Source organism: Epinephelus fuscoguttatus, linkage group LG19 (genome assembly GCF_011397635.1).
Source record: "Epinephelus fuscoguttatus linkage group LG19, E.fuscoguttatus.final_Chr_v1".
Taxonomy (NCBI): Eukaryota; Metazoa; Chordata; class Actinopteri; order Perciformes; family Serranidae; genus Epinephelus; species Epinephelus fuscoguttatus.
Window position 1 is genome coordinate 12,219,537 of NC_064770.1, and position 19,171 is coordinate 12,238,707.

The 19,171-nt window shown below is 40.3% G+C and overlaps 2 protein-coding genes across 2 annotated transcripts; both read right to left on the reverse strand.

Moving 5' to 3' along the window:
- Positions 1 to 601: 601 nt before the first annotated feature.
- Positions 602 to 5,760, reverse strand: ccndx (cyclin Dx). Its single transcript, XM_049561506.1, has 5 exons — positions 5,728 to 5,760; positions 2,993 to 3,268; positions 2,685 to 2,900; positions 876 to 1,202; positions 602 to 751 (listed from the first exon to the last, which is right to left on the reverse strand). Exons 1-5 carry the CDS (start codon positions 5,758 to 5,760, stop codon positions 602 to 604), a joined length of 1,002 nt encoding a protein of 333 aa, XP_049417463.1.
- Positions 5,761 to 10,663: 4,903 nt separating this feature from the next.
- On the reverse strand, positions 10,664 to 18,686 carry tbc1d17 (TBC1 domain family, member 17). Its single transcript, XM_049562303.1, has 17 exons — positions 18,591 to 18,686; positions 17,767 to 17,862; positions 17,607 to 17,684; positions 16,796 to 16,907; positions 16,527 to 16,710; positions 16,230 to 16,341; positions 15,723 to 15,893; positions 15,476 to 15,601; positions 15,253 to 15,356; positions 14,559 to 14,653; positions 14,328 to 14,444; positions 13,915 to 14,015; positions 13,398 to 13,497; positions 12,903 to 13,000; positions 12,541 to 12,657; positions 12,356 to 12,442; positions 10,664 to 11,457 (listed from the first exon to the last, which is right to left on the reverse strand). Exons 1-17 carry the CDS (start codon positions 18,615 to 18,617, stop codon positions 11,296 to 11,298), a joined length of 1,887 nt encoding a protein of 628 aa, XP_049418260.1. The 5' UTR covers positions 18,618 to 18,686; the 3' UTR covers positions 10,664 to 11,295.
- Positions 18,687 to 19,171: the final 485 nt, after the last annotated feature.

The following is a 19,171-nucleotide window of genomic DNA, read 5'->3' on the forward strand; positions in this document are numbered from 1 at the left end:
CCAAAGATATATTTCTTCTTTTCTTCTTACTTCAGCCCAGTATATTCCAAAAGCCCTCTATTTAAAAAGAGAAATCAGCTACCAACACATTAGGTCTTGTCACTGTCATTTGAGGGTGCATTTATGAATGCATTGTAACACAAGCTCAGAAAAAGTCGGAAAACACGGACGCAAAGTTTGTACAAACGTTTTAAACGTTTAATTGCATTGAAAAATATATCTGTTGTATATTTATTTCAGTACACAAACACAAAGTCATGGCAAGTTGAAATAAATTAACATCATAAGAGGCAACAATTGCACGCGATAATAAATAAAAAAGTATAAATATTAAGCATCAAAAAATACATCTAGACCTGCAATAAAAATAATAACAATAGACAACAAAATATGGCACATGCAAAACATATATTTGCACAATTCTTCACGAATAAATAAAGTTAAAAAATAAATTAACAGTCACTCAATAAAGTAATTTCAAAATATAAAAACATGTCAGAGCATTTTGAGGTCATATATCAATTTATATCAGTTTGACTGATGAACTTTGATGAAAGGGTTTGATTGATTCACACTTTCAATGCAACAGTTGATTCAGTGTTCAGAAATCAATCTCTCTCATGTCAGTAGGTGTCCCGGGTCTTTCATGCTCCACCTCTTCATCCTTCTCCGTGGGGCCCTGCTGCAGCCCGCTCCTGAGCCGCTGTCTGAGGGCGTATTCGATCATGTCACTGTAGCACTGCAGCACAACCTGGGATGCAAGACAAAGAGTGAATGAATGTGAGTTGTGACAGATGCAAGAATCTCTGTATTCTGCATGACCTTGCCCAACAGTTAAATCAGATAATTAGGCCCATGTGCAGCCTGAGACTCACCGTGTCAGCCTGGCAGAGCTCCGCCAGTGCCTCACTCATCACAGCCAGCTGAGCGGGGCCCTTGTTGCTCAGGCCCCGCAGAGCACAGTTCAGTGATGCCGCAGCAACAAGTGACGGAGGTGCACCCAGGAAGCGGGAGTCACACGCACACATGGCGGCCAGCGTGTCGCTGTGCCGCCTGAGGGTGGGGAGCAGCCCCTCCTCAGAGTCACCCCTGTCTCCGTCTCTTCTCTCCTCCACGGAAGCAAGAAAATGTGGGAGGAAGTCCTGCGGAGTCACTGCTGCTGTGTCCCACCGGAGGGTGGCGAGGATGACACGCTCCATCTCCTATTGGAGGGAAGACAGGTGCATGTAGGAGTCAGAAAAGATTGTTGTAGGACGAAAACAGACATTGTGATATGAGAATTGACACCATAGAGGATTTATTATCAGTTGGTTATACTGTAATTGATCTTAAACATGGGCTGCCTTCTCTGAGCTCATTTTATAGACTGAAACAAAGCATCATATCTACATTAGAAATGACTCATTTAACCCAATTCTAAAATGTGTGTTGATCAAAAATGTTTTTTTATACTATTTTTAGAGCTGAGAGATGAGTTGAATAATTAATTAGACGAGTGACAGCAATTTGATGGGCTAAATTATTTATCTTTTCAGTATTTATTAAGTAATATAACCAGTTGCATGTAATTAAATTACAAAAGAAATATAGTTGTAATCAGTTACAGTTACTGAGAAAAAAGTGATTACAGTTATTAATCAAAATGAGTGCAGAGATGTCTTTTATTTATTTGTTTTTTTAATCTTTATTTTTGGTATAGGCCTTTTCCAAACATTTTTCAGCTTTATTGCCAAGTTTAAAAGATTTGTAGAAATGTAATTTTAAAAAGTCATCAAATGTAATAAGTTACATTAAAATAGTAACATCTTGTTATATTTTAACAGGGTAAATTGTAATCTGTAAACTATTAAATTAGAAAAGTAACCTTCTTAACACTGAAAAGTAGGAAGAATTACAGTTTCTCAGGTTCCAGCTTCTCTTCATATCACAGTAAACTGAGTAACTTTGGGTTTTGAACTTTTTGTCAGACAATATGAGACATCTGAAGACGTCACCTTGGGCTCTGGGAAGCTGTAATTGGAATGTTTATACTTCTTTCTTCCTTTTGAATAGTACAAAGGAATGATCAATTAATTGAAAAAAAAAAAAAACATTTGTCAGATTAATTTATAATGAAAAGAGTCATTGGTTACAGCCATAACTGTTTCGTCAGTGTCCAAATGCATCCTTTTAGACTGTGGTGACATCTGTTATCACTTTAAATATAATTTACAATATAATGTATTTGATTGATCAGTCAGTGGTAGAAAAACCTGTAATTTAAAGGAAATGCCCAGTTGCATTGTAAACTAAAGCTTTAGGCGGGTTGTCATCCAGTTGATGGACATGCTACAGCATCACAATCATAAAGAGAGACATTACGAGAGTAATGATTTCAAAAAAGTTTGTTTTCTTCTATCTTTACAGTAGTTTGATACAGTATGGCTGCTACACCTCTTTGGAATGATAACACAATAAAGAGGTGGTAAACTATGTTTCATATGCATTTAAAATCAGGGAGTAACTGAGTGAGAGCTTACACTGAATGCCACTGTAAATGGGATGAAATGTTGTGATGATATGAGAGACCCACAGCTGGAGAGAACCCCCCTAATCTCTGCTCAGGCTCCATCACAGCCCTGACTGTAAGGTCTTAAACCACCATGTTTCTGCCCACATGTGTGGCTGCTGTGTGACTGACTCACCCGCAGGTTCGAAGGCTGGAAGCTGTATTCAGCCGCAGCACACAGAGTATCAGCGGTGATGTTGTCGCACTCTGTGAGTTTGGAGGCGATGAGGATGCAGCCGGCAGCCAGGCAGTATGGTGAGACAGGCACAGACAAAGAGGCAGACAGGAACCTGTCCATCAGAGAGACAGACAGGGGGAACACTGCCTCATCACAGCCACACTCACAGCACACCTGGAGAGAAGAAAAAGAAGAGAGGCATCATTACAGCTGTCATGATGACATCCATCACCATGAGGAGAAACTGGAGCATGAGAGTTCTGTACCTCCAGGGCCCATTTGGCGAGCTCCTCCCTGCGCTCTGGATCCCGCTGGATGAGGGTGATGTAGAGCATGGAGGGCATGTACCTCTCCTCCACATGAAGCAGCCTCTGGATCACACGATGTCCAGACACAGTGGGGTCCCAGGCGGCCCGCAGCTGAGACGAGCCCATAGTGCAGCCCTGGGCTGGTGCCTCAGTCTGGCTCTGGACCTGACTCTGTTCGTCCTCCACCTCCTCACACCACAGAGACACAGACATGTCTCTGTCCATCTGCACAGCCTGCTGGGTAAAATATGAACTTGTCCAAATGGTAAAGAAAGGTAGCAGCTATTGTCCCTCTGGCACCTGAGGATGCTGGGTGTTGTGCATGCAAACAGAAGCTACAAAATCCTTGTTGAAGTAGTTTTGGTTTCCTGTGGTGCTCTGTTGAGAATCACTCCTCAACTATCCTCTCTGACTTTTATACCCAGCAGGGACAGAGAGGGAGAGAGGGAGTGGCACAGAGGGGAGGAAAAAGGCCGTAGAAAGGGGCGTGCACCCTCGTGAGTGACATAAAATAATAAGAAGACAACAATATGGTCTGTGCAACAATTGCTTCAACAGGTGGGGAGAGGGAGAATGGAGGAGAGCAAGGGAGAGAGGGGAGAGGCGGAGGGGAGGAAAGAGGAGCAGACAAGTGAGGGAGTGGCCCGCAGGGACAGAGCAACAGCTTGTCTTCGACAGTGAAAGAGAGAAGGGAGGAAAAGAAAAGGCTGCGAGGGGTGATAGGCAGAGAGGGGAGAGAAAAGGTCATCTCCACACTCTGACAATGGGAATGGATGACAAAAGGAGGAGGGTGTTTGTTTACAACGTGAGCACCAGAGGAAATGTGTCAGAGTCTGGATGGATGTTAAATCCTGCTGCTGTTAAATAAAGATCCTCGAGTACTGATAACATTTACCATATATACAGTAACTCAGCTTAATATTTTGTCTAAAAGAGCTACCCACCCTGAAATACTTATTGTTATACTCAGTATTTTGATAATTAAAATGACAATACTTACATAATTAGTACAATCTCAGAAGGGATTTTTTTGTGTCCAAAAATGTTCTGGATTTCAAACTGTCAAAAGGTAAATATGACAGAGAAAGCATATACATATTTCTACAAAAATTACCAAAAATACGCATCTTGTTGACATTTCCCCAATCTTTACTTTTTTCCTAGTAAAATACTGAATCCTCAGGCCAAATTATTAAAAAAAACAGCAATATGTTCAGGTAGATATGCCTGAAATAATTATTAATTTACTCAGTTAACCCTTTGAAACCTGAAACCTAAGCAAACCAACTTGATTTCTTTCAAAAACATGGGAAGAAGGCCCAGAAATTTTCAAGAAATTCATAAAAGGAGAAAATTAAAAACAAGAAAATGAGTTAAACAAAAACGAAAAAAATAATAAATAAATTAACAAACAAGGAAATTAAAAGTGCTCTGCTCTGTAACATAAATTTGAAATATAATAATCTTCATAAATATAGTTTTTATAGTTCTTTTTTTGTGTTTTAAAATAATTTTCTGAATCTATTCATTTTTTGCCATCTGTGGGACATTTCTTACCAAGTAGCTAATTTTTTCCCATGTGTTTGAAAGAAATTGCACCAATTTGCTCAGGGTTCAAAGGTTTAATCAATTAATATAAATTAATTATCAACAATTCAGATAATTGATTGATTGTCCAAAGAAATGCCACAGTTTTGCTGGTTTCAACTTTGAAAAGGAGACTTTTTCTTTGAGTTTTTCTTTGTCCTATGTGACAGTAAATAGACCATATTTGGGTTTTCGACAGTTTTTTTTTTTTTTTTTTTTTTTTTTGGACAACACAAAAACTTTGAAGACATCATGTTTAGTTCTGGGCAATTATGTTACATTTTTTCACCTTTATCAGACTTTCCATAAACCAAATAATAGCAAAACTTTTTAGACCACACACAATCTCAAAACATGAAAGTGCTGGATGCAAAAAAACATAATATAAAGCAAACATGGAATCAACTAATCAAGAACATAATCAGGAGGTTAATTGATAATGAAAATAATTATTAGTTGGAGTCTTTCTCTATATTTTGCAAACTTGTGATAAACGGTTTTAAAATGTGTTGCGAGGAATCACAAGTCTGAAAATGTGGGAACCACATCGGACCTCTAATATTGTATTTATAGTAGATGTTACTGCAAATTAGAATACAGAAAGGAGAGATAGTAATAATAATAAACTTTCTTTGTACAACACAAATAAAACATAAAAGACATGTTAGTAATAAAATTAATAAATAAAAAAACATATCTTAAAGATAACTTTATAGAATATGTCACAGACTCTACCCGGCCAAGTAAAAGTATGGTTTTAAAAATATAAATGTGTTCATCAGAGTTTTGGCTCTGCTCTGAGGTTCCTCATTGTCAAAGCAACCTGTGGCCTGCTGCCCCGCCTGTGGCAATCTGCTGCTCGTGTTTAAAGAGCAGCGAAGCCACTGGGGAGGGCCGGGCGAGGTATGTGCAACAGACAGTGGAGCCGGGCAGGTCAATGAGCCGTATTGTCTCCTTTTACAAATCAGTGTCAGACAACAGCCCCTGGCCTTCTGCCTGCTGCTGGCTCCCCTCTCACACACACACTTCACACATTCACTGGGTAGACACACTTTTCACACACTCTCTGGGGACTCCTCTGATGGTCACAATGGGGTCGCACTCACCAGTGGAGAATACAGATTGTATTTGACAGTCATTACAGGTGGCTCTTCACACATTAAGCTTTCAATGGCAGCTCACGTTTCAAATAGGAGTTAAATGGACGGCCACAGTGACACCACGACTTGATTTCAGCTGAGCATCAATAATTCATTCTATTCAGAGTAGAGCTGGTGGCAAAGTGTGACTCAAAGTAAACTCAGGTTCATGTAGGGAGAGTGAAAACTTATTTCACCATCTTTGTGACAGAATCAAATACATTTAATTGGACATGATATTTGAAAAGAACTTGATTAAAAATTACCTTATATCTAATAGAAAGATCATCAGGAATTTCATTAAGTTAGCTTTTTTAACAAACAACCATTCACACTCACATTCACACCTTAGAGTCACCAATTAGCCTAACCTAATTGTGGGAGGAAGCCGGAGTACCCAGAGAAAACCCACACTGACACAGGGAGAACATGTAGACTCAATACAAAGGGGGTCCCTCACTCTGGAGTTCAAACCAGGAACCCTCTCGCTGTGAGGTGACAATGCTAACCACTTCACCACTGCCTATTTCAAATTTTTAATCTGTAAACTAACTGCAGCTGTCAAATAAATATAAAAACACAGTAAAAAGTACAATATTCCCCTCTGAAGTGTAGTCAAGTAGAGGTATAAAGTGTCAGAAAATGGAAATACTTGAGTAAAGTACTTAAAAGACCACTGCAGCCATGAACATATCAAAGTAACAGTACTGTCAATGGACATGTTTTCACTTAATTTCACCACCTTAAAAGAAAAAGATTTAATCATAAGAACTAATAATAAAATGTTTTAGTTTGTGAATTTGATCCTGTCTCTCAGTGAACCCTGAGTAACAGAACAGCTACGACAGCAGCCAATACGCAACAACATTTTCTGATGTGTAGCTGGAATTCCTGCTTTTAAATAAAACACTTTTTGGTTCAGTATATCTGAAACAAAAACTTTATGTCTTCAGACTCTGATTCTGTTCAGATATTCACTTTACTGGAATAGTTCAGTTCAATTCAGTCTTTACTGTCCTGTATGCTGCACTCCATCCATCAGTTAAACTGATTAACAAAAAGATACAATGCAGATTATAAAAGAAATGTATGGGGCGTCGGTGGCTTAGTGGTAGAGCAGACAAACCATGTACAAGGCTGTTGCCGCAGCGGCCCGGGTTCGACTACGGCCTGTGGCCCTTTGCTGCATGTCTCTCCCCCCCTCTCTCCCCCTTTCACACTTCACTATCCTATCAATTAAAGGCAAAAAATGCCCATAAAGATAAAAAGATAAAAAAAAAAAAATGTGAGTGACACATAATAGCAATAAATGCAATTGAAAACCGAAAGTACAACAGGTAAAACTATACAAACAAATAAAGAAAATAAGGCCAGACAAGGCCATGCTGCTTATGGCAACTACAAAGAATGCAATTTAGTTGTTGGAGTGCACATCAAAAGAATTGATTGTGCGTAGTAAAAATTAATGTTCAAATTTATTGCACCTGATCCTGGACAGTGTATACATTTGCCCTAAGGGAAGCAGCTCAAACTTTTTATTTGCAGCCCAGTCTCATTCCAAAGTCATCGAAGACTGACGCTTGGGCAGTGACTTCCGTGTCAGACATAGACGAAAAAAGCCGCCCTTTCACATCAGCATGGTACGCGGCCGGGCACAGTCAGTGTGTAATGGTGTCCACCCGTGTTGGGGGGAAACTCGGCTAGACAACAACTTAAGTTCAGGAAGGAAGAAGGAAGAGGAAGGGAGTAGGGTTGGTGGGAGGGATGGAGGACAGGTCCAACAACCACAGATTTTCACCCTAGCTGATGTTTTTTCTAATGTGCGGTGTTGTGCTGATGTAGTGCATCTATTTTGAAAGAGACTCTATGCAAACTGTCCATTTCCTGTGAAAACTGAAGTGTATTTTGAAAAGACACAATGTACGTAACAGGCTGAAGTTGACATGGCGTCCCAGAAAGTCAGCAACCAGCTTGTCATATATTGACGTGGAAAGTGAGAATGTGTTGTTATTTATTGGGTTGCAGGTATAAGTGGCAGTGATATTTACCTTTTTCTGGACTCATCTATTAAAATCGTCTGACAGTGAGGACTGCTGCTCACTGGCTAATAGCATGACACTCTTTTTAAACACTCTTATAAATTTGTAAATCAAAAAGTGGATGAACTCTCTAGAATGTAGAATAAGAGGATGTCATTTATACTCCTGTGAGTGTTTAAGTTCATTTTTTTAGCAAAATAAAAGACAGTGTGAAACAAGGGTCACAGTTGTTGACTATGAAACCTGTAAAATCACCACATTAAAACACACCTTGAGAAATGTCAAGTGCTGTACTCGTATTTTATAAAAACAAACACGCAGCAGCTCAGATCTCACACTCAGAGGGAAGAGCTTCAGCCACATCATCTATAACAGCTTTTCTAAGACACCCAACATAATGACAACATGAAGAGACCCTAATCCTCTAACACTTAGTCGATTGTAGCATTAGTGAGAGAATATGGGGTTTAAAGCTGTCGACAAGGCCTTCGCCTATAAAACAGGCTTTGAGAGGGGCTGAAAGCAGATTGAGTTTGAATGAAGGGCTGAGTAAGTTTGGCTCTGCCAGTCAAGTGAGGTCAGGTTGGGGTGGACGGAGGGAGGATGGGGCCAAGAGAGAAAGGGTGACAGATCGCCGGCTTGTTTAAGCACCCTGTTAAATTCATACATCGCAGCTGTATTCAAACAACATGGACGAAGTGGGAAAGAGACAGCGACGAGCCAAAAGAGGTCCTGAGAAGGAGGTGTGTCCCCTCCGCCCCTCATTTTCCAGCTCATTTCCCGGGACAGTGGAGAACAGAGGTCCTATTTTCCCCTCAGCCATTCACCTCACACAGACACCTGCTGGCCAGTGGGGGAGGAGAGGGGAGAGGCCAAAGTTTAACCAGTTCACAAGTGAAGACACTACATAAACAAATAGCTGGTACTGTTACACTGGGATGATTACAGCTTCTCAGTCTGATTCCTAAATTCCATATTTTGTTTCAGTTTTGTATTTATCAGCTACGCAACATATAAACATAAGTACACTGTTGTGCTTGGATGATAAATACTTATTATAATGTAGTTATAAGCAGATATAAGAATGTTTTGTGTGCTTATCAATGTACATTATTTTCAACAATTATAACTTTTACAGTGAAAACATATTCTATATAAATATAACTGTGTTATACTGTCATTTATTAACTGCTTATGCCAGAATCCAGTTACAGAAGCTTCACAAGTTAACAAGTAAGTAAATAAACCTAGATCTGCTTACAACATTATGAACCAAACAGTAAGTTTGCTTACAGCATTATTGCAAATATATCCACCTGAATCATACACACCTGACCAATAAATTACCCTATATAAGTTTTGATTCGTTCCATACATTTGCCTCTATTAAACCCGTATATAAATGTATCAGTAACCAGGCTCCTCCTTTAGTGCTCGGTGACATGGTGGTACTTCTCACAGTTTCTGTATAGGCCCTTTCGGAAAATTTCTTTTAAACAGACAACTTTCCCTGTTCAGAGGATATCATGAATTTAAAGGAACAGTGCATATGATTTGGGGGGATTAACTGGCATCTAGCAGTGAGTGGTGTTCATGGTTCAGGAGGTTTCTACAAGGAGCTGAATTATTCACAGATGTCTCTTCCTCTCCAAAAGAAATGGACCAGGTGATTACAACAGGAGAAAACACAGAATAAAACAGCATTACATTACAAATTAGTGTTTTTCCTACATTGCCAGGCACGTCACAGACAGGTAGATACTCAGCACCCACTAATGTGTGCTCACCTATTTTCTCATAAAACTTCATGTGTGTTCACCTTATTTTTAGGTAGACTGTATAAAGATGGATGACATGACAGCTCCCCAAAAGTGAAGCCAAAACATCTCACCCAGTGATTAAAACCGGTCTAAACACTGAATAAAGCTTAATAAAGGTTTCATATTAGAAATCACTGTTTCTCTGACACTCTCATTGCAGAGGGGCTGCTAACTACAGTGGCTAATGTGAAAAAGCAAAAGGCCCCAGGTAGAGCCAATATCTGGTTTGTCCGTTCTGGGCTACTGTAGAAACATGGCGGTGCAACGTAGCTATCAGCGCAGAACAGGACCCACTCCCTGTGTACATGTAGATATAAACAGCTCATTCTAAGGTAAGGAAAACACAATGATTCTCATTTTCAGGTGATTATACATTAAAGAAAACATACATATTATATTATACTCTGCCAGGATATCCCCCTAAATCTTACACACTGGCCGTTTAACTCCCTCTACAGACTTCAAAATGGATCATGACTGGGATAATTTTGAACTCAAGGTGAAACTGATTTTTAAGAGACATCAGTAATGAATGTTGTGGTGCTTTTCATCGAGTTCTATGACAATTTACTTGTGTCACTGTTTGTATTTACTTGTTGATTTTTGCTGTGTTGTATGTTTTCTTGATGCATTTTGTCTTGTTTGTATTTTGGCGTTTAGGGCTGTTTTGTATCTATTTCCATGTTTAGTTTTGTGATATTTTGTAGCTGTGATTTTTTTGTGATTTTGTGTTTTATGCTGTTCTGAAAGTGTGTCTTGACTTTTGGGTTGTTACTGAGTTTAATATATTTATATAAGGGCCCGACTTTCTGGTCATTTTGGAGGATGTAGTTTGTGGTGCTGTCAAAACACAAAGAGGTTTCTCTAATGTTTTGTTTACCCAATTTATATCAGTGAGGGTAGACTGGTGAGTTTAATTGCTGTGGCATGTGGCGCTGCTCTGTGCTATGTACTTGCACATAAATAAATTTGATCTTACTGTGAGTAGACCTGTTGACAGTCAGACCAGTAAGTGAAAGAAAAACATATAAAAACTCTGCTTCATTAAGATTCAACCATTTATTTGGAAATAATCAGCGGATGAAAATGTTATGACATAATGTTGATAATTACAAAGCTTAAAATGACGCTACGCCACATGTGAAAACTATAAGGCATGCAATAAAGTTTGCATAGGGCTGGAATGGCATCATACAGTACTAACAAGGTGCTGCCAGTGAGGTTATCCTTCATCTTCTTCCCTTTTAAGGAACAGTGGCCAGGGGACGTTTAACAGAACGCACTGAGAGTACACTGCATCACAAGTGACAAGCGGAGGTGATTATTAAAAGGCGAAAGAGCAGCATCAAAAGGAGGATGGAGAGTAGAAAGCAGGGCGGTACTCTGCAGCAGAGACACAAAACGTGTAAACAATTGACAAGGACAACATACACACAGAAAAAAAAAAAACACTGCAAGTACGGCTATAGTGTTCAAACATCTTCAATTGAAACATTCATGGGGACTTTAAAAGAAAAAAAAATCTCACAGCGCCCCCTGCCTCTGACAACTAGTAACAACAGTCTTCACCAAACAGTATTCATTCCTTCTCATTAGATCATATACAGATATATATATTTTTTGTTCGTTATATAAAGTTCGTCCATACACTTCAGTCCACCAGCTGACCTGCAGATTTAAGGATAAGTGGGACCGCATGCTGAATCAGATGAGGCAGCTCCTGCAGGGGACTCGCAGAGGAGGCGTTGTGTCTCGCTGGCCTGGGAGTCTGGGCTGTCCTCCTCAGAGATGGAGGGAGTGTAGAGACCCAGGACCTGCTGCACCTTGAGGGGAAGCTCCTGAGGAGGACGGAGGACAGGAGGTCAGGAATCACTGGTGAACAGGTGTCAATGACCTTACAGCTTCTATATAGGTTTTTTTTTTTTTAGATTTAGCTTGAAAAATAGTGGTATATTCCTGAGAATGTGCTTTATATTTGCTCTTCTGTATAAGCAACTACAAGATCCAGTATTTCCCCTTAGGTCCACTGCTTTGGCTTGGCAGATGGGCTGCTTACACAATTAAACAGCCACTGCACCTCCAATCACCACATCAAGTTCTGTCCTCAAATTCAACACTTTAAAGTTTCTTTCAATATTTATCTGCTCGCAATATCTAGCAGTTACTTTGCCAAATCCACCTGAACCACTCCTTACATTGGCATTAATTAGATCCACCACACAACACTTATTTAAAAAGAAGACCATCACTTTTAAAACTGGTTCTCCTCCTTCTTCCACAAACAAAATGCAGCAGGGCTACATTACATCACTTCAACAAACTTCATGAAGAACAATGAGGACAAAACAGCATCACCGATCTGTTTTCACCATGAGCACGTTAGCGTGTCATTCACTACCAAGCTTTGTAATCAGTAGCCTACCAACAACATTATCTTTACTTTAGCTGTTCAACTGTCTTTAGCAGTTGAGATAACAGACGCTCGACTGTCTGGACATGTGAACTAAACACAGACACTTGGCTCATGCATGGGCACACAGCAGAGCACTGCTGCAGAATGAACATAGGGACACATAAGAATGGATATGTGCCATTAAAAACATTTATGGGCAGACAAAAAAGGTCCTAGTTGGCCTAGCAGACGCAGGGCCTGTACAATTAACGCTGCAGATCAAATCTGGACACAAATTAAGATACTCCTTTGATTCCATGTTGAATCCATGAGGCACCTCTTACCTTGCACTGAGTCAGCTGTAAGTAGATGGCCTCTGCTCCACGCAGAACACTCTGCAGGTCCAACTTCATCGTCAGCTCATTGATGTGCTGAATAGTGTCACAGATGAAAATGTGTATAGTTATAGACAAAGTAACTAAACTCCCATCTCACATACACAAATGTACACACACACACACACACACACCTTCAGAATAGTGTTAAAGTCGTGGTCTGAGCCAATCAGCTCTCCTCTCTGAGACTCCAGGATTGAACAGGCGATCAGGAGATGGAAGTTGTCACATGGCAGACGAGTCCAAAGAACCTGAGGAAAGAAAGGGATGTTTCAAACATGTCACAGCCAAGTTTGTAGTTTCACAATAAACCTTTACTTCTTTTTTTTAAATGAAAAAAATACTTCAATAAAAGTCAAAAGGTGATGTTAAATGTAACAACCTAATGAAGTTTAACACCACCAAGGTTTAAAGCAGTGAGGCCAGTCTCACTGTGCTTTAGCATTATAAAAATATTCATGTATATAGTAAGTAACTGCAACTGTGGTGCACTCACCTCCCACATGATGAGGATGTCCTCGAAGGAAAACTCTCTCTTGAACCAGATGAGCAGCCAGCGGAAACAGAAGCACAGAGAGCCGCTGTCCTGAGAGTCTGACGGATGAAGTAAATATGTATATACTTTTCAATTAGTGACCACCACAAAAGAAAAATGAGCTCCTTGTAAGTGAGTAATAAAGAGTTGCGTCTTTAGCACATTTGACCGTGTATCCTGAAAATTCATGAATTTCCTCTCATCTAGCAAACATTTTTATGCTTATCCTGCAGATGCTAGAAATGTGTGCACTTTTATACATAATTAATAGATTCTAATGTATATCCTTGAGGGTTGCATTACATATAATAGCCTCTCATTTGCTTTATTCTTGTTTCTGCCCTACTTTTTGTTGCATTATCCTAACAAAATGTGAACAGCTTTGCCTCAGGACTTTTTTTTTTTTTTTTTTTTAAATCTAATGTAGTCTGACTACACGAGTATTAGCTGACTAACCCAGGAAGTCACATAGCTCCGGGTCCAGAGCCTTCAGCAGGATACTGAGCTGAAGGAGCTGCTGCTTCATGGCCTCCTGAGACTCTTCAAAGTTCTGGTGCTGCAGAGGAAACAAGGAAAGACTTGTTAAGTCACTGCACACATAAGAATGCCTTCACCTTTCAAAGTACTGCTATTTATATGATCTATTCAGAGTGAAACCTTAACAAAGATCATGCAGAAAGACTTCTGCAAATTTAGCTGTGTGCGCTTTTTGTTTTTATTTAAATCAGAGCTGCTGGTGAGCCACTAAGTTGCCACACAAGAATCAGTTAACTGACCACAAAAAGCAGAAACACAAAGGTTTGTATTTACGCTTTGAGTCAAACTTCCTGTTTTTGTTTGTGTCACTGCTGAGCTGTAGTCTGCTGTTCCTGTCCACTGTGACACAGCTATACAGCTTGAATGAATGAAACAACAAAACTAAACCTTTTTCTAACTGAAATGGACACAGAAAGAGGGAGATCTGTCTACTAACCACCAGCTCCATGAAGCCTGTCAGACACCAGAAGGATTCCACCTCGTTCTGGGTGACGAACAGGAGAGGAGAAAGGAGATCACTCATCCCCTGGACGTAGCCTGGAATGATAGAGACAAAGGTGTCAGGATGACATGGATGCGTGTATTTGCCTAAATGATCATTAGCAATTCAGATAATCTAAAACTTCCCTTTAAATATCTAAAAGTCAAATGTAATCAACAACAACAACAAAAATAATAACTATTACTGCAGACACCACAGTTTGGGCAGACAAGGAGGAGGAGAGTGAAACTGTAAACACAGAAACCTGAAACACTTAGAATTACTGTTCTCAGGAACCTTAAAACTTCCATTTTGAGAGAACTTGGTTGGGTCGGGGCAAATTACAATGGACATTCAGATATACATACCAAGATCAAAGTTGTACATGCAGTATGTCATCAGCACATCATGCAGCAGAGTAAGTCCTGGATTGTCATTCCCAGAGAAGAACGTATTGTGTCGGTCTGTCCTGCTGACATCTCTCTCTGTCACAAGAGAACAAAGACAGTTCAAACTTTAACATCTACTGCAGCTCTCACGGAGCAGCTGACTGGCTCGATGAACAGATCTTCTGTTTTATGAAAGATTGCAGGGCTGACCTATCAGGCTTCTGTATCCCCTGAGGAGCGAGTTCCTCATCTCCTGCTCTTCACTGACTGACTTCCACTGCACCTTCATCCTGAAGTACTCATCCCTGCAGACACAAAGAAGGCATTAAAAGTGGCTAGCTACGTCAAATGAACAGTTTGAGATTTTGGGAAATAAATGTATTCACTTTCTTGTAAAGACTTAGGTGAGAAGATTGACACTGATCTGTCATCTGTGAGGAAAATATGAAGCTAATGCTGGTTAGCTTAGCTTAGCACAAAGGCTGCAAACATGGGGGGAAAAAAGCTAGCCTGGCTCTATCCAGAAGTAACAAAAATCACCTGACAACACCTCCACAGCTCACCTGTTAACACGTTATATCTCGTTTGTTTAATTCACACAAAATCTTAAGTGTACAAAAGACAAATTGGGGTTTTATAGGCAGTTTGTATTTCTTGACCAGGCGCAGTCACTTCCTTGAGTCTGCACTGGTTGCCTGGAAACCTCATGGTGACAACAAGACCCAAAGAAGCTAAGCTCACTCGTTGCTGGCAGTAGCTTCATATGTACCGTACAAACATGAATTCTGACTTCTAGTCTAACTCTCAGCAAGAAAGCAACTAATTTTATTTCCAAAAATGTTAAATTATTCCTTTGACTATCAAAAAGAGTTCTGGTGAAGTCCGCAGTAACAAAAATACTAACGTTTTGACCCGCAGAATGTCCTCTCTTTCCTTGAACGTGCTGTTCCATGGATAAAAACCCAGGAGGAACTTCCATACCTCCTTCCTCAGGGATGGTATGACACCCTGCAATGAACAAGACTAGCATTAAAAGCATGTACATCTGGTAGATAAAGAGCTGAAAAAAAATATCAAGGTATGTCTTTCACACAGAAGGTATACTGTCACTGTATTTCCTGTCTCACCCCTCTAAAAACAAGCTCTTTGATCCTCTCTGGGTTCTGCACTCGCCCCTCTGAGTCCAGAAACTCTTCCCATTTGTTCAGAGGTTGTCCCCTGGTTACGTCTGGTCTGGGGCCAAGCTCTATCCCCTTAAGGGAAAGACAAACACAAACATTATTCTCGTGTCTTTAACATTATAACAATCTGCGATCTCCATGCATAAGACACGACTTTGTGCTTTACATTGTCCTTTTTGTTTCCTTCTCTTACACAAGTGATGAGTTCAAATCCAGGCTCTTCATCAGACTGGGGGGGCAAACTAGGATCCTGAGCGGTACGCAAGTGGCTGGGGGATCCTGGAGGTCGAAGTGCCGCCCTGAAGAAATTGGTGACTTTGGAAAATCCACCAAATGTGGTGGCATATGGGTCCTGGATAAATCTCTGTTCAGGCAGGGAGAGAACAGAATCACAAACAAGAACAGAAGTTTTTTTTTTACATTATGAGAGAGAACTGCAACAAGCTTGACAAAGTTCATCTACTCCCACTGTGTTTTTGGGTTGACAAAGAGAGAAAGAGGTTCATGTGCTGCAACACTCCAGATGCTTCATTAATGAGCGGCTAAAGATGTGAGTGTGAGCAGAGGATAGGGGCAGGAACTTAAGTGACTACACTCAAAGTTTTTCATCCAAAACAAAGTATGGGCTAGATTTTTGGACTTTGATCTGTGAGTCACCAGTATTGATAGCTAATAATAAATAAAAATAAAAGCATATTACCGAAACAAGATCTGAGCCTCCGTCATCAAGGAGCTGCAGCTTATCAAAGGACTGAGAGAGAGCGCCTGAGTCATGAGGGTAGGCGAGGAAGAGCCGCCCATCAACCGGTGATCTGATGATAACAACGGAAGTCATGTGATGTTTTTCATCCTCATGAGGTTTGTCAACAAAGATGTAAACAGCTCTGTCTAAAAGTGTACATCAGCTGTTCCCAGAGCTGTCATGAGATGCATTCTAACATGTTTAAAGTAACAAGAAGACAGAAACTGCTGCCAGAAGTAGGATGGTGATACTTACTGGTCCAGGATGATGTAACGCTGAAGGGCCCTAAACAGCTCCCTGGTTCCTCCTCTGTGGAAGTGCAGAGGAGGCAGTGGGTGGCCCCCTCTACTCGTCAGCACCAGGAAGTTTCGCCCCAAAGAGAACCGAGCCCTCCGAAGAGAGTATAACTCTGATAGAGGCAGAGAGAATGACCACTGACCTGCAGGGGATATAGGCGACATTAGTTTTATGAAACTTTTTTTAACATCACTGTTTGCCAAAAGTGATGGAAGTGTAAACTGCACCTGAGTCTTTGACTGGGACATGTTCTCGATCTTTCTTCACTGTGCTGATAACTGCCCAGTCTGGCTCATACCCAGGGTCAAAGTTTGTATCCTCTTCCCCTCCTTCTCCGTCCTACTTAGTAAGAAGTGGGTTGATGAGAATTACAGGGTTCCCACACATGATCATGTGCAAAATTTCAAAACTTTTCCATAACTTCTCAAGGACCCATAACAAAATTTCCATGACCAATCACAACATGTAATAAGAACAGAACTGTATAGTAGACTTTACTCCAAATGTTAAGTACATTAATATAGCAGCTCCCACAGTGTCAGTTCTAACTGACAGTTTGGTTGTCTCGTTGGACACGAAACTTAAGTATGCATTGGCGCTGCAAATTACATCTGAATGACAGTCACTACCCAAAACTATCAGATTCAAACTCTATTCAAATATAATTGCAGCTAGTTAGGGAGATACAGAATGTACGGAGAAAATGAATTAACATACATGGAAGGAAACAGAATGTCAAGCATTAACTTATTAGAGCTACCTTATGCCAACAGCTACATAATAAATTTGCCATTTTGTGACATTATGTGGAAGGTTATCCACTAAAGGTTACTGTAACAATTTCATTGCAAACAACAAAATTCCATGACTTTTTCAAAACCTTCAAGGATTTGTACTAATATCATGACTGTTTCAGGCCTGGAAAAACAAATATGTTAAATTCCTTAACTAATCCTGGTTTCCATGACCATGAGAACCCTGGGATTATAATTGAGACAGACAGAAATACTCAAATTATTCAAACAGATGATTACTGACCTTTTTGGTGTAGAGTACAGCAGGGGCACTGCGACCTTCATCCTCCAGTGGGCTCCACTCTAAAGCTGGCACCCCGGCCTAAACAAACGCATGGTTAATAATCCCAGTGTGTCTTTGTTTTCCCTCTTTATATCTTAAAATCTCACAGAGATTTGCTTACTCGTTCAACAATGCGGATGAACCCTGGGATGGTGGTGTCCTGGTTACTCCTCTTGGCATTTGTGTGGAGGTACACTCCCTCCTTCTCAAATATCAACTGAGGGGAAAGAAAACAGAAATGTAAATCAGTTATGCAGCGTATAGAGAAATAAAGACATGGCTCACTTTTAGGTTGTGTCAGACTCTGGTCATAGGAACCTGTTTGGTATGTATATGGTAATTATCTAATTACTAATAATATTTTTTGTCATGTATTAATCTGATGATAAGATTACTTTCTCGCATTAAAGTTTTCTCCACAGCCAAAGATGAGGTCTTCACATGTTGTTTTGACCACTCAAATATATTCAGTGCACTGTCAAATAGCCTGGCCTGGAGTTCCCCATGAAATAACTGTGGCACGTAAGTGAAATCACATTACAAAGAGCCTGTGAATGACTAAACCATCACATGATGTCGGGTCTGCCAGGTCAGTCGGTGAATACGAGCCAATCAAACAGGAAAACTTGGGTAGACTTTACTATGATGGTCCAAAATTGGCTGACAAGTTTTAATGTCTCCCTATTTATGAATTCAGCTTTCGGCTAGCTACATAACAAAGTCCGACATCTTATATCCAGCCAGCTGTCAACATGTGGCTGACTATGTGCTGCTTTGTTTTATCCAGCGTTATTGACAACCGATAGCTAGCTTGAAGTATAAGCTAACACTGACCGCGAGCTCGAGGAGTTTAACTAAAAACGTCACAATCTAGAAGATAAAAAGTTGTTAACATTCATACCTTAAAATACTGGTGGTAAAATATTAGATAAAACTTAGCAATACCTTGTAATCCTCAACGTTCTGCTCCATTTTCCTGTCACCTCTGTCCCGACTTCGTTTTTCCAAAATAAACGTTACGTCATACTTCCTGCTTCCGGAAAGTCCCGCCCCCAATAGATGTGATTGCAGGAGCGCGAGCCAATCACAGCATTAGAACATACACTGCGTGTGTTTATGTCTTTTTCCATTAAATAAAAAGACGCCATAAGGCGACAGCAGACTATCACGCACACAGAATCAATAAGTCAATCAATCAGCTTTTATCAGTCACATGAGAGGAATTTGCCTCGGTGTTTGGGTTCACAACAATAAACATATAGCCTAAATGTTTACAATATAGCCTGTCTATAATGTTGTCACCCTGACTGGCCATACTGTAATTTCAATATGTTGGTTTTTCTGTACACACAATATCCATTGCATGTCTGTTCGTCCCGGGAGAGAGAGCCCTCCTCTGTTGCTTCCCCTGAGGTTTCCTCCTGTTTTCCCTGTTTAACTTGTTTGTGGGGTGGTGTGAGGACAGAGGGTGTTGTATGCTGTAGGCTACAGACTGAGGCAAATTTGTGAAAGAAAATAAAATAAAA

Bases quoted from the DNA above. Each gene is read 5' to 3' on its own strand.
- ccndx (XM_049561506.1), bottom strand. From the start codon at position 5,760: ATGACTGTCAAATACAATCTGTATTCTCCACTG. The intron at 3,269-5,727 runs GTGAGTGCGACC...TTTACCCAGCAG, and splicing joins ACAATCTGTATTCTCCACTG to GCTGTGCAGATGGACAGAGA. The intron at 752-875 runs GTGAGTCTCAGG...CTTGCATCCCAG, and splicing joins AGCTCTGCCAGGCTGACACG to GTTGTGCTGCAGTGCTACAG.
- tbc1d17 (XM_049562303.1), bottom strand. From the start codon at position 18,617: ATGGAGCAGAACGTTGAGGATTACAAG. The intron at 15,602-15,722 runs GTAAGAGAAGGA...CTTTCCCTTAAG, and splicing joins GATTTGAACTCATCACTTGT to GGGATAGAGCTTGGCCCCAG. The intron at 12,443-12,540 runs GTGTGTGTGTGT...GACACTATTCAG, and splicing joins ACTTTAACACTATTCTGAAG to CACATCAATGAGCTGACGAT.